The following is a 19,572-nucleotide window of genomic DNA, read 5'->3' as shown; positions in this document are numbered from 1 at the left end:
ATGCTTGAATATCTCAAGGATCCGTTGGCTAAGCATCCAATCTCGGGATAAAAAATGAGGAAGTGATTCTATGGAGAAGCTGTGAGGTTGATGAAGCTGTGAGTTTGAGGTCAAACTCCTTTCAAGATGGAGATGATGATACAAGTACGACATCGTAGATGGATTTTTTGAGCATGTTGAATGCAACCGAGAAATTACACATGTTTAAGTGTGAAGGAGTCTCCAAAACCGTCCATAATGTTCACTACATAGGCATTTATTGCTCACTTGGTCATTAAAGAGCCTTTTGTCTTTTCACTTTTTGTTTGCGATGTAATATGAATAGAACAACTTAGGGTTTTTGGGACCTAGTGGATTATTGTTGAAACTTGAGACATTGTAACATTAGAAGTTCTTTTTGTGTCTTGAGAGTGAACTCAAAACTGAAACTAGGGATAGGCAAGTGAAAATTCACTTGTGTTTGCATTATTGGATTGATACATTGGTGTTTAGAGGAGGTAAAGTCCCTCTGGTGTCAATTTAGAAGTTAAGGTTTTTGTTGTGTATAGTGTTAAGGTTCCAAGAGTCCACCAATTCTTGTGTTCTTAAGATTATAGCCTCACTTGTCTAACTATCTATCTTGTATCTTGTTGTAAGTTTTGATTTCTTGTTCTTATTAATGGACCCATGAGTCATTGTTATTGTACTATTGTTGTTATTCATCTCTTTGTTGATAATATAGTTTGGGTTGTTGGTTGATTGGTGTGTTAAACATATGTATTCTTGCCTTTCTTGTTCTAGATAGTGAATCCGAGAGTGGTTTCCAAAGGGTCCTCAGTTCTCTTGAGCTTTGGACTATTTTTGGTCTATTATTTCATGTGTTCTTGGTCATTATTGTATCACCAGGTCCTCCATCCACTTGAAAGGTCAGCACCAGAATCATGATGGCCAGTTATATATTTCTTTTTCTCTTTATCCTTGTCTTTAATTTGATCTTTATGATGGTGTTTATGCTTCTTATGCTTTTTTTCCTTCTCCCTGTCTTTATCCTTATGCTTTTTCTCCTTGTATTTCGACTCACTTTTAGACTATTAACCTACAATGGGGATCCCTTTTTCAGATGATGAAACACTAAAAAGACCTATTGATCAACAATTACTGAAACAGGTAAACTGACATTTTAGAAAAGCACATTGTTTGAGAAAAAATCCAGTTTCCAGCCTCCAGTGTCAAAGATTAGAAAGGAATAAAAGGGTGACTAAAAGATCTGAATCATATATACATATATAACTCAAGATTTAGATAATAGATTCTTATAGGAGGCAGATCAATTGGAGTTGTTTCGCGTAGTTGAAAAGCTTCTCTAAGAGAATTCAAGTCAAATGGTTGAATGCGCAAATTTGCCTCTTTTAAAGACGACATATGTTGTATAAGCTCATCCAAATACATCCCTTCCCCTTTCCTAATCTCTGTGTCTCCCACCACATTGTGAATGTAGCGTGTATCTGAAATTGACAATGGAAGCGACTTCTTGCAAAAGAACTCTTGATGAGGCAATAATTTGAAGTGAGTAATTAGATCCATAACACCTGTAAGTTCTCTTGGCCCTAATAATGTATTTGGACCAATCAACCATAGTAAGCCAATGATGTCTTGATTAAAATGAATATACTTCAAGGAGAAGAAGATCAGAGCATCAACAACAAGATACCTAGTGCAATTCCATGAGTGGGATCTGGGAAAGGTAGAGCATACACATATCGTACATAAATATAGAGTGGTTGTTTTTGATAGAACCTCAACTTAAAATAAAAGATAGAGTGCCAAATGCTTTAATTTTAAATTCTTCACCCAAATTTTTTTAACGGCAAATAAAACTCTTCATAAGAATTCTGGGAAATGGGTTAAAATATTTGTGTAGCGCCCTGAATCTGGTACCCGGAACACTACACAATGATCATGACCTTGAAGGACCACAAGCTAACCCATGACTAATATTTGTACCTGTATACTGCATAATATACTATATAATGCGGAAATATGAACTGAAAGGCCATAAGGTTCAAAACTTTAACATAGGATCTAATAAATCATAACATATGGATGGGGTATGAAATACCCAAAACAACAAAAATAACTTACTAAACATGATAGTCTAGAAAGCCTCTAATTGACTGAACGGTCTGAATAAGGACTTCATGTTACATGTCCCCCAACTAACTCCAAATAATAAATAAATTAATGAGATAATAAAGTAATGATCATGTCCTTAAAAGATAAGGACTCACTTTTAGCTCTGACTGCTGAGACTGGAATCTACTGATGCTCTGGAGCTCGAGTCTGTGAACCTATGGTATAAGACACCATAGTGCAAATGCATCAGTACATTGAATGTACTTGTATTCATGTGAGGTAGGCTGAATATATGGGATTCATATGCATGAACAATACTGGCTAACTGACTAATATGAACGTGAGAATACATATATGCATACATGGTAACTATATCTAAAATCGTGATAACATGAGTTTAATGATATCTAACATGACTAATGAATGAGTTCTGATAACTGATTACATAAGTGACAGTATCTGACAATCTTGAATCTGATGGAACTAGCTGAGTTCCATGCTGTATCGGAGTTGACTGTATCTGACAGTTCTGAATTCTGAAGAACTAGCTGAGTTTTTTTACTGAGACTATGGGAGGTAGTTATCTAACCGACGTGCCCCAAATGATGCATTATAGCTGAATTAGGGTCCAGTCTGTGTCCTGATTGGAAGGGTGTCAATACCGCTCCAGTGGTAAGGATAACATGTGAGTGACCCTCAACTAGTAGGTTACTCTAATGAGAATAGTGGTAACCCTCAACTAGTAGGTTAATCCATCTCATCTACCTCCAAATAGCAGGTATGACATCTCAACCTATGCTGGCTATGTAGTTCTAGAATGTAAGGATTGCTTCTAAGAATCATACCCTCTACCGAAAGGTGAGTTCCCATCCTTGGGTTCACTCAGTGCTAATTTCTACTCCTATCTGAATAGACACTGAATATGATTAACTAATCTGAACATGGACTTAGTTTACTGAATTTCGTTAATTGATAGAATACTACTGCTATCTGACAACTGACTGAGTTCGTGAAATTACTAAGGTTATTGAATTACTGAGCTTTCTTGAGTCATATGACTAACTGAGTTCTATGGATCATGGCTTGACTGAGAATATTGTGAAAACATGACACTAGCTCTAGGCATACAACTAAATTATAGGGTACAAGTACCCCCAGGACTCGATGGAAAAAAACTGACAAAGCATGACTTTCTTGAATACATGACCAATCATCACAATCCATAATTCATTTATTGAGGCAATTCATCAAACATGTGATATGCATAAGCTTGTACATAAATGGGGATTTCATAATATCATACTAGTTGGGCATTTTTCCTTCACAAAGGTATTTAATCAAACACATGGTAAGCATAGTGTATGTAGACAACATTATTCAATAAATAAACATAATAATTCAACTCTAATTTCATCATTCAAGTGTTTAATCATAGGATCACGTGAATCTACATCTATACTAATCAATTCCACTTAAATTTGATCACCTGACATGGATTAGAATTTAATTGATCATTCTCAACATGAACAAAATAAATCCAACATGAAATTCATAAAGAAATTCATATACTTGAACTTTGTAAAGAGATTTTTGGGTTTCATGGATGAAAGGAGTCCTTGAATGAACACTATGCATACCTGGGATGTGAGTTTCATGAAAATTTGTGGAGAAAACTTGAATTCTTGGCTTGGAATCAAGCACCTAGGGTTTCTTGTTCTTGGGGATTGATTTCTTAGAGAAACCCTAATTTGTTATTGTAAAAGAATAATGAAAAAATAAGTTGAAGTCGGATATAAATGGGTATATAAACGGGTGGTAAAAAAACCAAAAAACCCCTTTAGAAACGGCTTTAAAATAACTTAATGGAACATACAACGGTGGGTGCAACAGTCTATATCTGGGTCGACGGTCCATCAGACTGACATAACAGTGGGACCAGAACTGGAACTTACTGCCTTTGTGCGACGGTGGGGTGCGATGGTCCGTCGTTGGGTCGACGGTCCATCGGTCCTGACCTTCACTTTTAGGCAGAATGGGGCATCATTGTTTCCCTTGCGATGGTCCGTCGCTAGTCCGACGGTCCATCTCCATGGGCCGTTGATCCTGGGCAAAAAGTAGTCACACTACCCCGCTACAACAGTCGTGGGCAATGGTCCATCGCTAGTCCGACGGTCCGTCGGCCTCACCGTCGCACCTGGACGATTTTACTGCCTTCTGTATTTCGGCCATAACTTTCTCTTTCGATGTCGGATTTTGACAAAATTAGTATCGATGGAAAGCTTATTCAATTTCTCACCTGTTAAAAAGTGAAAATCTAAAAGTGGATTCATCTTTCAAAGAAAGCTTCTAATATCCTTGGGGCAATTTTAAGCTAAGAAAAAGTACGGGGTGTTACAATTTGTAGGAATAAATATATCTTCAAATGAACATGCAATATAAGACAAAGGATTCACTACTATTAAAGGTTAGGTCTCATTTTCTATTTTAACATTCTTGCAGATGATAATCCAACCTCACATCCCGGGGATCCCACCGGGCATGACATTTTTGCTTCTACTATTTGTTATTGTAGTTAAAGAAAATCCAATTTTATGATTGAACAATCTGACAAACCTGAAATTATTCGCAAACACCTAGTAATGTTTCAAGAGTTTGTACATGGTACTCATCAGGGAAGACTTTAGTGCAATCCATAAAATATCCCTGTGCAATCTCATCTTTACAATTGATAACCTAAATATAACATAAGGTAACAACAAGTTGGAATATTGTAAACTTTCCCAGAGAAATCTCCCATTGGAGATGTCTTAAAACCAAGTTTCCAGTATTTAAGGGGGACAATTAAATTTCTCATAGCAAGTGAATATACTCTTATTTTGTGAGTTCAAGATTACAAGGTTTCCATCATCTTATATTATCACTCTTCCACTAGAATCCTATAAAGGTTTCTCTCTATTGGATACCCTTACAATAGTTGGTGATTGGATATTAAACACAAAACTAACATAACAATTCATCAATGTCTCAGGACTAAAGAACTTGAATTTGAATCTTTTGTCATTAGAGACTAAAGTTTCTAAATATCGCAGGGATTCATTGGTGTTAACTATTAATAGTTAATACTATCCGAAGTAGATGCTATAGAAAAAAATAGAACAATAACAATTGGAAATAGTAAAGTAAATCTTGAAATATTTATGAAAAAAATCTGGGGTGGTTGAAAGCAGAAGCCTGAAGAAGGTACATGCAGAATAGAGTGCAACCAGAAAACTAATCTCCAATCTATATCCAAGTGACTCTACAATTTGTGCTAGATTGTTGTGTAAACAAGTATGAGTGTTATTGAACAATCTGACAACCTGAAAGAGTATGCTTCTGTAGTCTTCCCTCCTCTATAAGAACTTCATCCTCAAAGATCAAGTAGAGAAAAGAAACAATGAAAGAGTATCTCTGTCGTAAAGGGAAATATACTTTCACATCAATTCCATTAGAAGGTTGTGTGATAACAATTCTATAACTAAAAATGCATGTTTTGTTTTCCAATCTAGAGCATTGATTGAAAATCGTTGCTGATCGTTCAATCCATTTAAAAGAATGCAGCACAAGAAATGGTTTGTGACCATGTAACTGATTCTTATAGTTGAAAATACCAGAACAAAATTTGTCACCAATTTGCTCCCCTAAGCCCACCGAGAAAATGAGCCTAGTTTAAACAAGAAAAGTTGACCTAGAGACATAAATTTTAGCAGCTCCAACAACACAGAAGTAATCGTTAATGCCAATGAGTAAACCAAAGATGAAGCGGGCCGTAAATATTTGACAAGTAATGAATGTGATCTTAATGTCTAGTCCTTTAGATTTATGACTATGGAGGTAAACTAAGATTGTAGAATACCAACTAACCAAAAACTACAGATATATCTAGCAACATGGGCAAGGAGCATAACTAGACTTGAGGTAATAGTAACCTTGACCAAACACATCTCTAAAGTATCCATATCCATGTATCGCGCCTTACTTTCAGCAGGACATGCTAACAGCAAAATAAGAAACCTTCTTCACAATGCACAACAAATGTAGAATGTGGCAAAGCCCTTAAAAAAGTCCCTAACCCCATTATAAAACCTAACCAAATGACACCTCCAGAGGAAAAAAACAAAATATTACAGTTCGTTTAAATACATTTATCAGACAACAAGAATCCTAGAGGAAAACACTCTTGTCCATTATCAACCAATTGTATTTGGGTAGCCAAAAGTTTAGGGTAAAGTGATACTCTATTCGGTTTATCCCCATGAAATTCTTCTAGAGAATTATGAAAATACGGAACCATAAGGAACCAGTAGCTTGGCCTACCTCTAGGCTATCCATGTTCACAAACAGAACAACTATAGATATGCCCCAATCCCAAACAAGTTAAGATCCGACTATATGAATCTTCATTGACCATGTTTTCTCATTCACCCCAACTAATATTATCATAAAGAGCAGCCGGTGCATTAAGTTCCCACTATGAGTGGGGTCTTAAGAAGAGCCGGACCACAAGGGTCTATGTACGCAACCTCACCCTATATTTCTATAGGATACTATTTTTATAGCTTGAACTCGTGACCTCCTAAATATTAGACATGGAATAATGAATCAGTAATCATGATAGGATAGATACCTACGTAACCAGTGGTCATATCAAATAGCATTAGAAGTACGAAAATAAAAGCACGAATCAGTAATCACAATAGTATCAACAACTACGTAACCAGTGCTCATATCATATATCATCAAAAAAATGAAAAAATTAAGCCAACAAAACTCTGAAATTCAATCAACAGCAACAGAAATCATAGACTAGGAGTACTGCTACTACATTGTTTGAATGTTTTTTTATAATACTACACATACGTACATTTGTGTTCTGAACTTAATCAACATCAATAGAAAAATCACATACTATTTTTATTCATTTGCTTGTAGCAATCAATCAGTAGACTAATTGATAATTAAATTGATGAAAGTTTCTCTAGTTTTCCATCTTTCTACAAAGAAAGCAAAATACCAGAGTGTGAAGTAAGAGACTAGACAGGCTTACCAACTGTACAACAAAACTTATCTCACGGAATACATCATTTTTTGAAAAAATTAAAGCAAACTAACAAGCACAAGCATCAGGCTAAAGACAAACATGGTAAGATATCCTGTTAAATCAGTGTAGGTTCTCCAAAAAAAGGAAAATGACTGATAGTTTCGAAATTAAGACGTGTCAAGCTTCTTACTTATGTGTTGTTGTTAACCAACATATGCTACTCACAATGAGTTAAGCATAGACCTCTTAACTCTAAATCAATTTATGGATACTTATATGAAAAATTGCTTTCAAACACACATAAAAATTGATACAACCAATACTATACGTGAAAGACATGATAACATACCTTAGAAATTTGCTTGACATTTATAACATATTTTGCATCTTCAATATTGGGGCTAATTATCTTTGTACACCTAGTCACCCGCTCCAAAGATCTAATTACAACTTTAAAGTATCTGACAGACAAAGACTTGGTTATTTTTATTTACAAATAAACACACCTGAAGAGGTTGCTTCTCCTGCATCATCGGCTTATCAGAAAATAGATCCCATTAACTTGGTGCAGCCAACCAAGTATCAAATTCATTAATACTTATAGATGTAGTAAATTGGAATTTTCCATGCATTTATAAGGAAATATGCAAAGAAAAATAAGTAGGAAACACATCTACACATTTTAATATATGCAAATCAATTCCCAGGATCAAGGGACAAGAAAAATTTCTTTTTTTGTTGGTTCTTGCTATCCCCTAAAAAACAAAGAGCAAAACTAGAGGCAACTAAATAATTGTTTGAAACTTGAAATGTCCTAAGTTCAATCACATATCAAAAGCAAATACATAAAAAAAGTTAACAGGCAAGCCCTACAAACAGTAAGTTGAAGTCAACTGGAACACAACTAGGAAAGAAGGTGCATCATTGATTCTTTTGGTAGAACAAAAGAATGACGAAGATCTAAAGGACATTTTAGTTTTGGCTTTTTGCTTATGTTAACTTGCAAGTTAGTCAGACTCTTCTGCTAACTTCCACCCTTAGCCTCCATCTCACTGTTAAATTGCCCGACTAAATACACCGCATCAAAATCTATGTTAAGAGTATGGATTGGATTTATAGGTTCTCCAATCAACACTTGTTTTCCTGCAACATCAGAATTACATCATGTAAAAACCTGAAGATTTCTAGGAAATTTCATTCCAAGAATGCCTAGTATTAGCTTCTAAAGTGAATGATAATTATTCCATAAATTTTTTTTTAAGATCTTTACTTTTTGTCATGTGGAAAATTCAATAAGCTTTCCATCGGTATATGATTCGCTTAAATCCGATAATCGGGTAAGAAGTTATGACTATTTCAAGTTTTCGTCGTAAAACAGCGCCATATTAGTTAGTGGCGCGCCGCACCACAAGAGGAAATGACATTTGAAAATTTCCAGTATATGTCCATGATTATGAAGCATCACTCCAGCACCCAAATTTAGAATTGTCCTTTTTCCAGTGTCTCAGTGCAATTTCCCCAACGTCGCGCCAAAGTTTTAGGTCACGAAGGAAGGGGCAACGCAATGGCTCCACATCGCGCCATCCCTTTATTTATCAATTGTCAATTTCCAGTGACATGAGGAAATAACACCGTATCATCATAGGGGCCCAGTTCAAGAAAATTTTACTGAAATTAAATGATGCGTCCAGGGTTAAAAGGGTCAATTTTCTACATCTATTTAAACCCAATAACACATGATTTAGCTATTCTTCACCCAAAATATACTATTTTCTCTCAAGTTTCTCTCAAGAACAAGACAGGGTTTCTATTGGGGATTTAAATTCAAGAAGGTTTCACCATCAATCTTTACGAAATCACGAACTAAGGTATGCATAGTGTTCATTCATGGACTCCTTTTGTCCATGAAGCCCAAAAATCCCTTTTCTAAATTCACGTTATGGATTTTCTTATGAATTTCATGATTGGGATACTTTTGTTCATTTTGATAATGAGTAATTGAATTGTATTCCATGAATGAGTGTTAAATTCCATATGAGTTGATTTATATCGGGATAAATTCATGAAAACCTAGGACTAAACCCTTGAATGATTAAATTGGAATTGAATCATGACAGTTAATTATTGTGTGATGTTGTTTACACATTCTATGACTACTATGTGTTTGGTTGAATGCCTAGATGAAGGGAAAGTGTCTAATTAGCCTGATATCATGAAATCTCCATGTATGTACAAGCTTATGCCTATCACATGTTTGATGAAATTCTTCAGTAAATGCATTATGATGATTATTATGTATTCAAGTAAGTCATGCTTGGTTAGTTTCCTTCTATCGTGTCCTGGGGGTACTTGTACCCGAAATATTAGTTGTATACCTAGAGCCATGTCATGTTTCATGATACTCTCAGTGAAGATATGAATCCTTAGACTTCAGATAGTCTTATGACTCAGGAAAAATCTCCGTGATCTCTTGACTCAGTCAGTTTTCAGATATCAGTAGTATTTTGCAATCAATAGAACTTAGTAACTCAGCTCAAGTTCAGTTCAGTAAATCATATTCAGTGTCCATTTAGATGAGAGTATGAATTAGCACCGAGTGAACCCAAGAATAGGGACACACACTATCAGATGAGGGTGTGATCTTTAGAAGTCATCTTTGCATTTCAAAACTATGTAGCCAACATAGGTTAAGACATCAACACTGTGCGATGAGGGTTGATGATGTGGATAAGCACTGTCAGATAAGGGCCCCACCATTCTCTTTTGGGGACACTATCAGATAAGGTTCACCTACAGCTTGTCCTTACCAGTGGCACGGTATTGACATCTGTCCAATTGGGGTTACAGATTAGACCCCAACTTAGCCATAATGGAATATCAGGGGCATGTCAGTTAAATACTACCTCCCAAAGTTTCAGTACAAGTCTAGTAAAAGAACTCAAATAGTTATTCATATTCAAGACCGTCATATACAGTCGACTCAGATACAGTAAGAAACTCAGATAGTTCTATCAGATTCAGGGCTGTCAGATACAGTCACCCATGTTATCAGTTATATTCAGATACAGCTATTTACGCTATCAGTTATATCAGTTATATCAGTTATTAGTATGTCATATCATCAGTATTCAGATTCAGTAATCACGATATCACAGTGTCAGTTACAGTTGCATATTTATGTATGCATTCTCGCATTCATGTTAGATAGTCAGCTAGCATTATTCATAGATGTTAACCCTTGCATTATCCCACCTCAGATGTATACTTAGTACATTTCATTGTACTGATATATTTGCGCTATGGTGCTTTGTTTTTATGTTACACCATAGGTTTAGAGACACGAGTTCTAGACTAGCTTCTAACCTCAGCAGTCAGAATAGAAGTGAGTCCTCATCCTTCAAGGACATGATTATTTATCCACTATTTCATTAATTAGTTATTAGTTGGATTTTGTTGGGGACATGTCCCATCAATTAATTATTCAGATTATTCAGATAGTAGAGGCTTTCAGACTAGATACAGACTATTATGTTTCAGACTTCAGTGTTTAGAATTTTGTTTTAGGTATTGTATCACCCTACAGATATTATCTCATCCATGTTATGTTCAGTATTGAACCTTGTGGCCTTTCAGTGTATGTTTCCATATTATTCAGTATTTTATGCGTTATACAGGTACATATATCAGTCATAGGTTAGCTTATGGTCCTTCGGGGTTATGAGCACCATGTAGTATTACGGTTCAGTAAATAGGGGTGTTACAAACTTAGTATCAGAGCCTAAGGTTCAATAGAGTCCTAGGAAGTCTGAAAACCGTATCTAGTAGAGTTTTGTACATGGGTGTGTCGTGCACCACATTTATGTGCAAGAGGCTATGAGATGTTTAGGAACAGTTTCCCTTCTTTCAGTATTTATGTCGTGACAGTGAGAATAATCACAAGTTAATCTCTCAGTCTAATCTATTTCTTCTCTTTATTTCAAAAAATGTCTTCTAAGAGAATAAATCAGTTAGCCCCTCAGCCCGAAGAACCTTTGGGCGATCTTGTTTCTCATGAAAAGTACAGGACCGCATTTACCACTCTTTCTCAGTCAGTAGCTGCCCATAATAAGCAACCAGCTATTGTTTCTTAGTCAGTGGCCAACTCAGTTGTAGATAGGATTCGGGACTTTACCCAAATGAATCCTCTATCCTTCCATGGGTCTAAAGTAGATGAAGACCCTCAGGAATTCATTGATCAAGTTCATAAAGTGACATACATCATGGGATGACTACTGTTCAGAGTCCTGAGTTAGCCGCATACCAGTTGTAGGATGTGGCTCATATTTAGTTCAACTAGTAGAAGTCAGAAAGGTCAGGTGATGTAGGTCCTATAGAGTAGAAGGCGTTTGTCACTGCATTCTTAAACAAATTCTTTCCCCAAGAGCTTAGAAAGGATAAGGTACTAGAATTCATCAACCTCAGGCAGGGAAATATGACGGTAAAAGAGTATTCTCTAAAGTTTACTTAATTATCCAGATATGCCCCTCATGTGGTTGTAGACAGAAGAACCAAGATTAGTAAGTTCACTTCAGGGGTAAATGATAGCGTGGTTAATGAGTGTAGATCCACTATGCTAACTAGTAACATCACTTTAGCCAGACTTACGACCCATGCTCAGCAGATAGAGGAGTAGAAGATTAAGCAGAGGGAAAAGCAGAATAAGAAAGCTAGGACACGTAGCTTCAATTTTAGTCAACTTAAATTAGAAGGAGGAAATCGTTCTCAGTTTCGTCCTAAGTCATCAGTTCTAGCTCCTTCTTCATCCAGTGCTCCAGCTCCTAAGTTCAGAGACAGAGTTCCAGGATCTAAGTCTTAGGATAGTGTTAGCAATGCCTGAGCTAATCCCCTTTGTCAGACTTATGGTAAGAACCACAAGGGTGCTTGCAGAGCTGGAACGATGTCTATTTCAGTTGTGGCAAGCTAGGCTACATAGCCAGAGACTTCCCTTAGTTAGGTTATCAGAGTCATCTCCGCTCCTCATCTCAGTCCGGTCACCTGAATCAGTAGGGTGCCACCACCAATGCTACTAATGGGCAACACCCAAATAGACTATATGCTCTTCAGACCCGACAATATTAGGAAAATTCTCCTGATGTAGTTACTGGTACATTACAGATCTTTCATGTGCATGTTTATGTTTTGCTAGATCCAGGAGCTTCTTTGTCTTTTGTTACTTCCTATATATCAGTTGATTTCAGAATCAGTCCCAAAATTCTAGTAGAGCCCTTCTCAGTCTCTGCCCTAGTGGGAAAAATCATCATAGCCTAGAGGGTATATAGGAACTGCCCAGTTGTGATATTTCAGAAAGTCACTTCAACAGACTTAGTCAAATTAAAGATGACTGATTTTGATGTCATTCTCAACATAGATTAGCTTTAATCCTGCTATGCCATAGTGGACTACATAAATAGAATAGTCCAGTTTCAGTTTCCAAATGAACCCATCCTTGAGTGGAAGGGTAGTGTATCCACTTTTAAGAGTCAGCTTGTTTTCTATCTTTGGGCAAGGAAAATGATATCTAAAGGATATGTCTATCATTTTGTTTGACTTAAGAACACTAGTTTCAAAACATCCAGCCTTGAATCAGTCCCAATAGTGAATGAATATTCAGATGTCTTTCCCGAGGATCTTCCAGGAATTCCTCCCAAAAGGGAAATAGACTTCGACATTGATCTTCTTCCAGATACTCAGCCTATCTATATTCTACCATATAGAATGGCACTAATAAAACTCATAGAATTGAAAGAATAGTTGAAGTATCTCTTAGATAAGGGATTCATCAGACCCAGTGTTTCCCCGTGGGGTGCAACAGTCTTATTCATGCGCAAGAAAGATGGTTCTCTTAGAATGTGCATTGATTATCGTCAACTCAATAAGGTCACAGTCAAGAAAAGTACCCTCTTCCCAGAATCAATGACTTGTTTGACCAACTTTAGGGTGCCAGCTATTTCTCTAAGATAGACCTCAGATCTAGCTATCATCAGCCCAGAGTTAGAGAAAGTGATGTTCTGTAAATAGCTTTTTATACTAAGTATGGTCACTTTGAATTCTTAGTCATGTCATTTGGTCTTACCAATGCCCCAGTAGATTTCATGAACTTGATGAACCACGTGTTCTAGTAGTACTTGGACATGTTCATCATAGCCTTTATAGATGATATTTTGGTCTATTCTCACATTGAGTACGATCATACAGACCATCTCAAAATAGTACTTTAGACTCTCAGAGATCATCAACTATTCACCAAATTTAGTAAGTGTGAATTTTGGCTAAGGTCAGTAGCATTTCTTGGTAACATCATTTTTGGTGATGGCATTAGAGTTGATCCTCAAAAGACTGAAGCAGTAAGAAACTAGCCAAGAACTGTCTCTCCATTAGATATCAGGAGTTTCTTAGGTTTGGCTAGCTATTATAGATGGTTTGTTGAAGGATTTTAATCTATTGCATCCCCTATGTCCAGATTGACTCAGAAGAAAGTTAAGTTTCAGTGGTCAAACCCTTGTGAAAAGAGTTTTCATGAGTTGAAGATTCGCCTTACCTCAGCCCCAGTCTTAGCTCTTCAAGATGGTTCAGATGGGTTCGTGGTGTATTGTGATGCATCCGTAGTAGGTTTGGGTTGTGTCCTCGTGCAGTATGGTAAGGTCATAGCCTACACCTCCAGATAGCTTAAACCCATGAGAGAAATTATCCTACTCATGATCTTGAGTTAGCAGCCGTAGTCTTTGCCTTGAAGATTTGGAGGCATTATCTCTACGGAGTTTATGTAGATGTCTTCACAGATCACAAGAGTCTTCAGTATATATTTCTCAAAAGGATCTCAATCTTTGTTAGAGAAGGTGGTTAGAGCTCTTGAAAGACTACTATATGAGTGTCCTCTATCATCCGGGCAAGGCCAACATAGTGGGCGATGCTCTCAGTAGGCTATCTATGGGTAGTGTTTCTCATGTGGAGGATAGTAAGAAAAAGTTAGCTCAAGAAGTCCATCAGCTTGCCAAACTAGGCGTTTTCTTAGTCAATTCTTCAGAGGGTAGTGTATGTGTTCAGAGTAGTTCAGAATCATCTCTAGTTTCTGAGGTGAAAGAAAAGCAAGATAGGGATTCCAGCCTTGTCAAGTTGAAAGAGTCAGTTCAGGATCAGAAAGTAGAGGTTTTCTCCGAAGGGGGAGATAGTGTTTTGCGTTATCAGGGTTTTCTTTGTGTTCCAGGTGCAGACGACTTAAGTCAGCGAATTCTTGCAGAAGCGCATGGTGCGTGCAACTTTATTCATCCAGGGGCCACAAAGATGTACTACAACTTGTGGGGAATCTATTAATGGAGTGGGATGAAGAGAGACATTGCAGAATTTATGGCTAAGTGCTCTATATCTCAGCAAGTTAAGATAGAGCATCAAAAGCCTAGTGGGTCCATGCAGGAGTTCAGTATTTCTACTTGGAAGTGGGAAGTTGTGAACATAGACTTTGTGATGGGTTTTTCTCAAACTCGTTATCAGCATGATTTAGTCTGGGTCATTATAGATAGAATAACCAAATCATCTCATTTTCTTCCAGTTCATACCTCTTATTCAGCTAAGGACTATGCCAAACTCTATATCAAGGAGTTGGTCAGATTTTACAGTGTTTTATTGTCTATTATCTCAGACAGAGGTGCCTAGTTCACCTCTCATTAGTGGAAAGTATTCCAAAAGGGTCTCGGTACCCAAGTTCATCTCAGTACAGCCTTCCATCCTCAGACAGTTGGTCAATGAGAAAGGACCATTCAAACTTTAGAAGAGATGCTAAGGGCGTGTGTAATTGATTTTAAGGGAAGTTGGGATGACCACTTGCCTTTGATTGAGTTTGCATACAACAACTATCATTCTAGTATTTAGATGGCTCCATTCTAAGATCTCTATGGTAGGATATGTAGATCTCTAATTGGTTGGTTCAAAGTTAGTGAGACCTCTGTCATAGGTCCTGACTTAGTATTTGACGCCTTCAAAAAAGTCCAGTTAATCAAAGAAAGACTTCGGGTGCTCAGAGCTAACAGAAGTCTTATGCAGATGTTCATAGAAAAAATCTCAAGTTTGAGGTTGGTGATCATGTCTATCTAATGATCTCTCCCATGAAGGGAGTGAAGAGATTTGGTAAGAAGGAAAAGCTCAGTCCCCGATATGTCGATCCCTTCAAGATTCTCAGTCATTTTGGCAAGGTAGCTTATGACCTTGAATAGCCTTCAGATCTAGCCTCAGTTCATCTAGTATTTCATGTCTCTTTTCTCTAGAAGTTCATAATAGACCCCTCAGTCGTAGTCCCTATTCAGAGCATTGATGTTTAGAATAGTCTCTCTTATGAAGAGATTCCAGTCAAAATCTTAAACTATCAGACTCGTAGATTGAGGAACAAAGAAGTTCCTCTAGTTAAAGTTCTTTGGTGAAATCAGTCCATCGAGGGAGCTACTTGGGAAGCAGAAGCAGACATACATACCAAGTATACCTCTTCTCTACCAACTCAGATCAAGCTCAAGGTAACAGTTCTCCTTAAGTTTACTCAGTTTCATGATCAGTGTTCATTACGAACTTGGTATTCAGTTTTATGTTTATTTTCCCAGTATAAACTTGGTATCAAGTACCATTGCATATTCATTCATGCATTCATGAATCAGTTACACAAGCATCAGGTATCCATGTTCAGTATGTTATGTTTAGCTTGTCAGTCATGAGATCATGTTCCAGTTATTCCTGTTAAGTTCATGTTCATCTAATTGTTTCCCCTCTCAGTCAGTCTCATTCGAGCACGAATGTTCTCAAGGGGGAGATATTGTAATACTCCAAAGATTTCTAGCAAATTTAGTCCCAAGAATTCCTAGTATTAGCTTCTAAATTGAATGATAACTATTCTATGAGGAATTTTTAAGATTTTTACTTTTTGTCATGTGAAAAATTCAATAAACTTTCCATCGATATATGATTCGCTTAAATCCGATAATCGGATAAGAAGTTATGACTATTTCAAGTTCTCATCGTAAAATAGTGCCATATTAGTCAGTGGCGCGCCGCACCACAAGAGGAAATGGCATTTTGTAATTTCTAGTAGGTGTCCGCGATTATAGCACATCGCGCCAGCACTCAAATTCTGAATTGTCATTTGTCCAGTGTCTTAGCATGATTTCCCCCGCGTCGCGCCAAAGTTCCAGGTCACGAAGGAAGGGACAACGCAATGGCTCCGTGTCGCGCCATCCCTTTATTTCCCAATTGTCAATTTCCAGTGACATAGCGCGTTAATTTCGCATCGCGCCAGGGGCCCAGTTTGGGATAATTTTATTGAAATTAAATGATGCGTCCAGGGTTAAAAGGGTCAATTTTCTACCCCTATTTAAACCCAATAATACATGATTTAGCTATTCTTCACCAAAATATACTATTTTCTCTCAAGTTTCTCTCAAGAACAAGCTAGGGTTTCTATTGGGGATTCAAATTCAAGAAGGTTTCACCATCAATCTTCACGAAATCACGAACTAAGGTATGCATAGTGTTCATTCATGGATTCCTTTCGTCCATGAAGCCCAAGAATCCCTTTTCTAAATTCAAGTTATGGATTTTCTTATGAATTTCATGATTGGGCTGCTTTTTTTTATATTGATAATGAGTAATTGAATTGTATTCCATGAATGAGTGTTAAATTCCATATGGGTTGATTTGTATGGGTATAGATTCATGAAACCCTAGGACTAAACCCTTGAATTATTAAATTGGAATTGAATCACAATAGTTAATTGTTGTGTGATGTTGTTTACACATTCTATGGCTACTATGTATTTGGTTGAATGCCTAGATGAAGGGAAAGTGTCTAATTAGCATGATATCATGAAATCCCCATGTACGTACAAGCTTATGCCTATCATATGTTTGATAAAATGCTTCAGTAAATGTATTATAATGTTATTATGTATTCAAGTAAGTTATGCTTTGTCAGTTTCCTTCCATCGAGTCCTGGGGGTACTTGTACCCAAACATTAGTTGTGTACCTAGAGCAATGTCATGTTTTCATGATACTCTCAGTAAAGCTGTGAATCCTTAGACTTCAAATAGTCTTATGACTTAGGAAAAATCTCCATGATCTCATGACTCAATCAGTTGTCAGATATCAGTAGTATTTCGTTAGTCAACGAAACTTAGTAACTCAGCTCATGTTCATTCAGTAAATCATGTTCAGTGTCCATTCAGATGGGAGTAGGAATTAGCACTGAGTGAACCCAAGGATAGGGATACACACTATCAAATAAGGGTGTGATCCTTAGAAGTCATCTTTGCATTTCGAAACTATGTAGCCAGCATCGGTTAAGACATCAATACTATCTGATGAGGGTTGATGAAATAGATAAGCACTCTCAGATAAAGGCCCCACCATTCTCTTTTGGGGATACTATCAGATAAGGGTCGCCCACAGCTTGTCCTTACCAGTGGCGCGGTATTGTCACCTTTCTAATTAGGGTTACAGATTGGACCCCAACTCAACCATAATGGCATATCAGGGTCATGTCAGTTAAATACTACCTCACACAGTTTTAGTTCCAGTCTCTGTAAAAAAACTTAGATAGTTCTTTAGATTCATGACTGGTAGATATAGTCGACTCAGATACAGTAAGGAACTCAGATAGTTCCATCAGATTTAGGACTGTTAGATACAGTCACCCATGTTATTAGTTATATTTAGATACAATTATTTATGCTATCAATTATATTAGTTATTAGTATGTCATGTCATCAGTATTTAGATTTAGTAATCACAATATCACAGTGTCAGTTACAGTTATGATTTATGTATGCATCCTCGCATTCATGTTAGACAGTCAGCTAGAATTATTCATGCATGTTAACCCTTGCATTATCCTACCTCACATGTATACTCAATACATTCTATTGTACTGACATATTTGCACTATGGTTCTTTCTTTTTATGTTACACCATAGGTTTAGAGACACAAGTTCATGATCAACAGTAGATTTCAGTCTCAGTAATCAGAATAGAAGTGATTCCTCATATTTCTAGGATATGATTATTTCTCCACTATTTCATTAATTTGTTATTAGTTGGAGTTAGTTGGGTATATGTCCCATCAACTCCTTATTCAGATTATTCAGACAGTAGAGGCTTTTAGACTAGATATAGACTATTATGTTTCAGACTTCAGTGTTTACAATTTTGTTTTGGGTATTGTATTACCCCACAGATGTTATCTCATTCATGTTATGTCCAGTATTGAAACTTGTGGCCTTTCAGTGAATGTTTCCATATTATTCAGTATTTTATACAGTATATAGGTACAGATATCAGTCATGGGTTAGCTTTTGGTCCTTCGAGGTCATAAGCACCGTGTAGCATTCCAAGTTCAACAAATTAGGGTGTTACACATCATCACCCTAAAATCCTTTATGGAAATTTAGCTCAATAGGTGTGTCTATAAATAACTTATGAAATTTATCCCCCTAAAATCAACTAAACAAGATATAAATAATTTTGGAGAGTTATATATTAACATGTACGTACCTGACATTACTTATTATGAGGTTACATCACAAGTCAATGTCGTCGTTGTCATTTGTGCTATCAGCTTCATTGTTAGTAGTACTATTATTACCCTCATTCTCCTCATGGTCACTGATGTACTCAACCATAGTGTGATCCTCTTGGTTAGAATCTTCTCCATCATAATCAGTTTCAACTTTATATTCTGTTTGAGCCTCCAATTCATTACATTTGCACCTACGGTAATCGACTCAACATCATCTCTATATAGTTGACTCAATGTATCAACTGTATCATTAACAATTTATTTACTTTCAAGTGACGTATCTTGATACACTTCAGTATTTGTAACAAGCAAATCATTATTTTCTACCTCTGAGTTTTCCTTTTCTGGCACATCATATATGCGCCTAGCTTGAAATTTGAACACAATTCACCAATCTTCCCCGAGTTTTGGGTCATTAATATAAAATACTTGCTTTGCTTGAGTAGCTAGTACAAAAGGATCATGTTCATACCAAAATCTTTTAACACAGATACTCATAAAATTTTTATCTTGTTTCATCTCTATTTTCTTGAAAAGATCAAACCACTTGCATTTGAATAGGAAAACTCGATTTTCTTCAACATACTCTAACTCAAGGATGTCAGTTATGATACCATAAATTCAATCTCCACTTTTTCATGAAGGCCTTTAACAACTATATCGCAATTTGACTTTTACGTAATTCATCGTATTGCTGAATATGGTACCTAGCACCATTTACAATACAACCAGTACATTTTGTTCCACGCACATCAGGACCCATAGCTAAAGGATATACTTTCATGATAGATT

The 19,572-nt window shown here is 36.6% G+C and overlaps 1 protein-coding gene across 1 annotated transcript; it reads right to left on the bottom strand.

The window, feature by feature from the left end:
* Nucleotides 1–878: 878 nt before the first annotated feature.
* LOC124887074 (mediator of RNA polymerase II transcription subunit 19a-like) lies at nt 879–18,762 on the bottom strand. Its single transcript, XM_047396252.1, is given in 3 exon segments — nt 879–1,102; nt 1,299–1,586; nt 18,756–18,762. Coding segments are annotated over 3 exon segments (519 nt in total).
* Nucleotides 18,763–19,572: the final 810 nt, after the last annotated feature.

The sequence above is a fragment of the Capsicum annuum genome, chromosome 9, assembly GCF_002878395.1.
Source record: "Capsicum annuum cultivar UCD-10X-F1 chromosome 9, UCD10Xv1.1, whole genome shotgun sequence".
NCBI lineage: Eukaryota > Viridiplantae > Streptophyta > Magnoliopsida > Solanales > Solanaceae > Capsicum > Capsicum annuum.
Note: the sequence above shows the minus strand (reverse complement) of the source record. Positions and strands in the feature narration are given on the sequence as shown.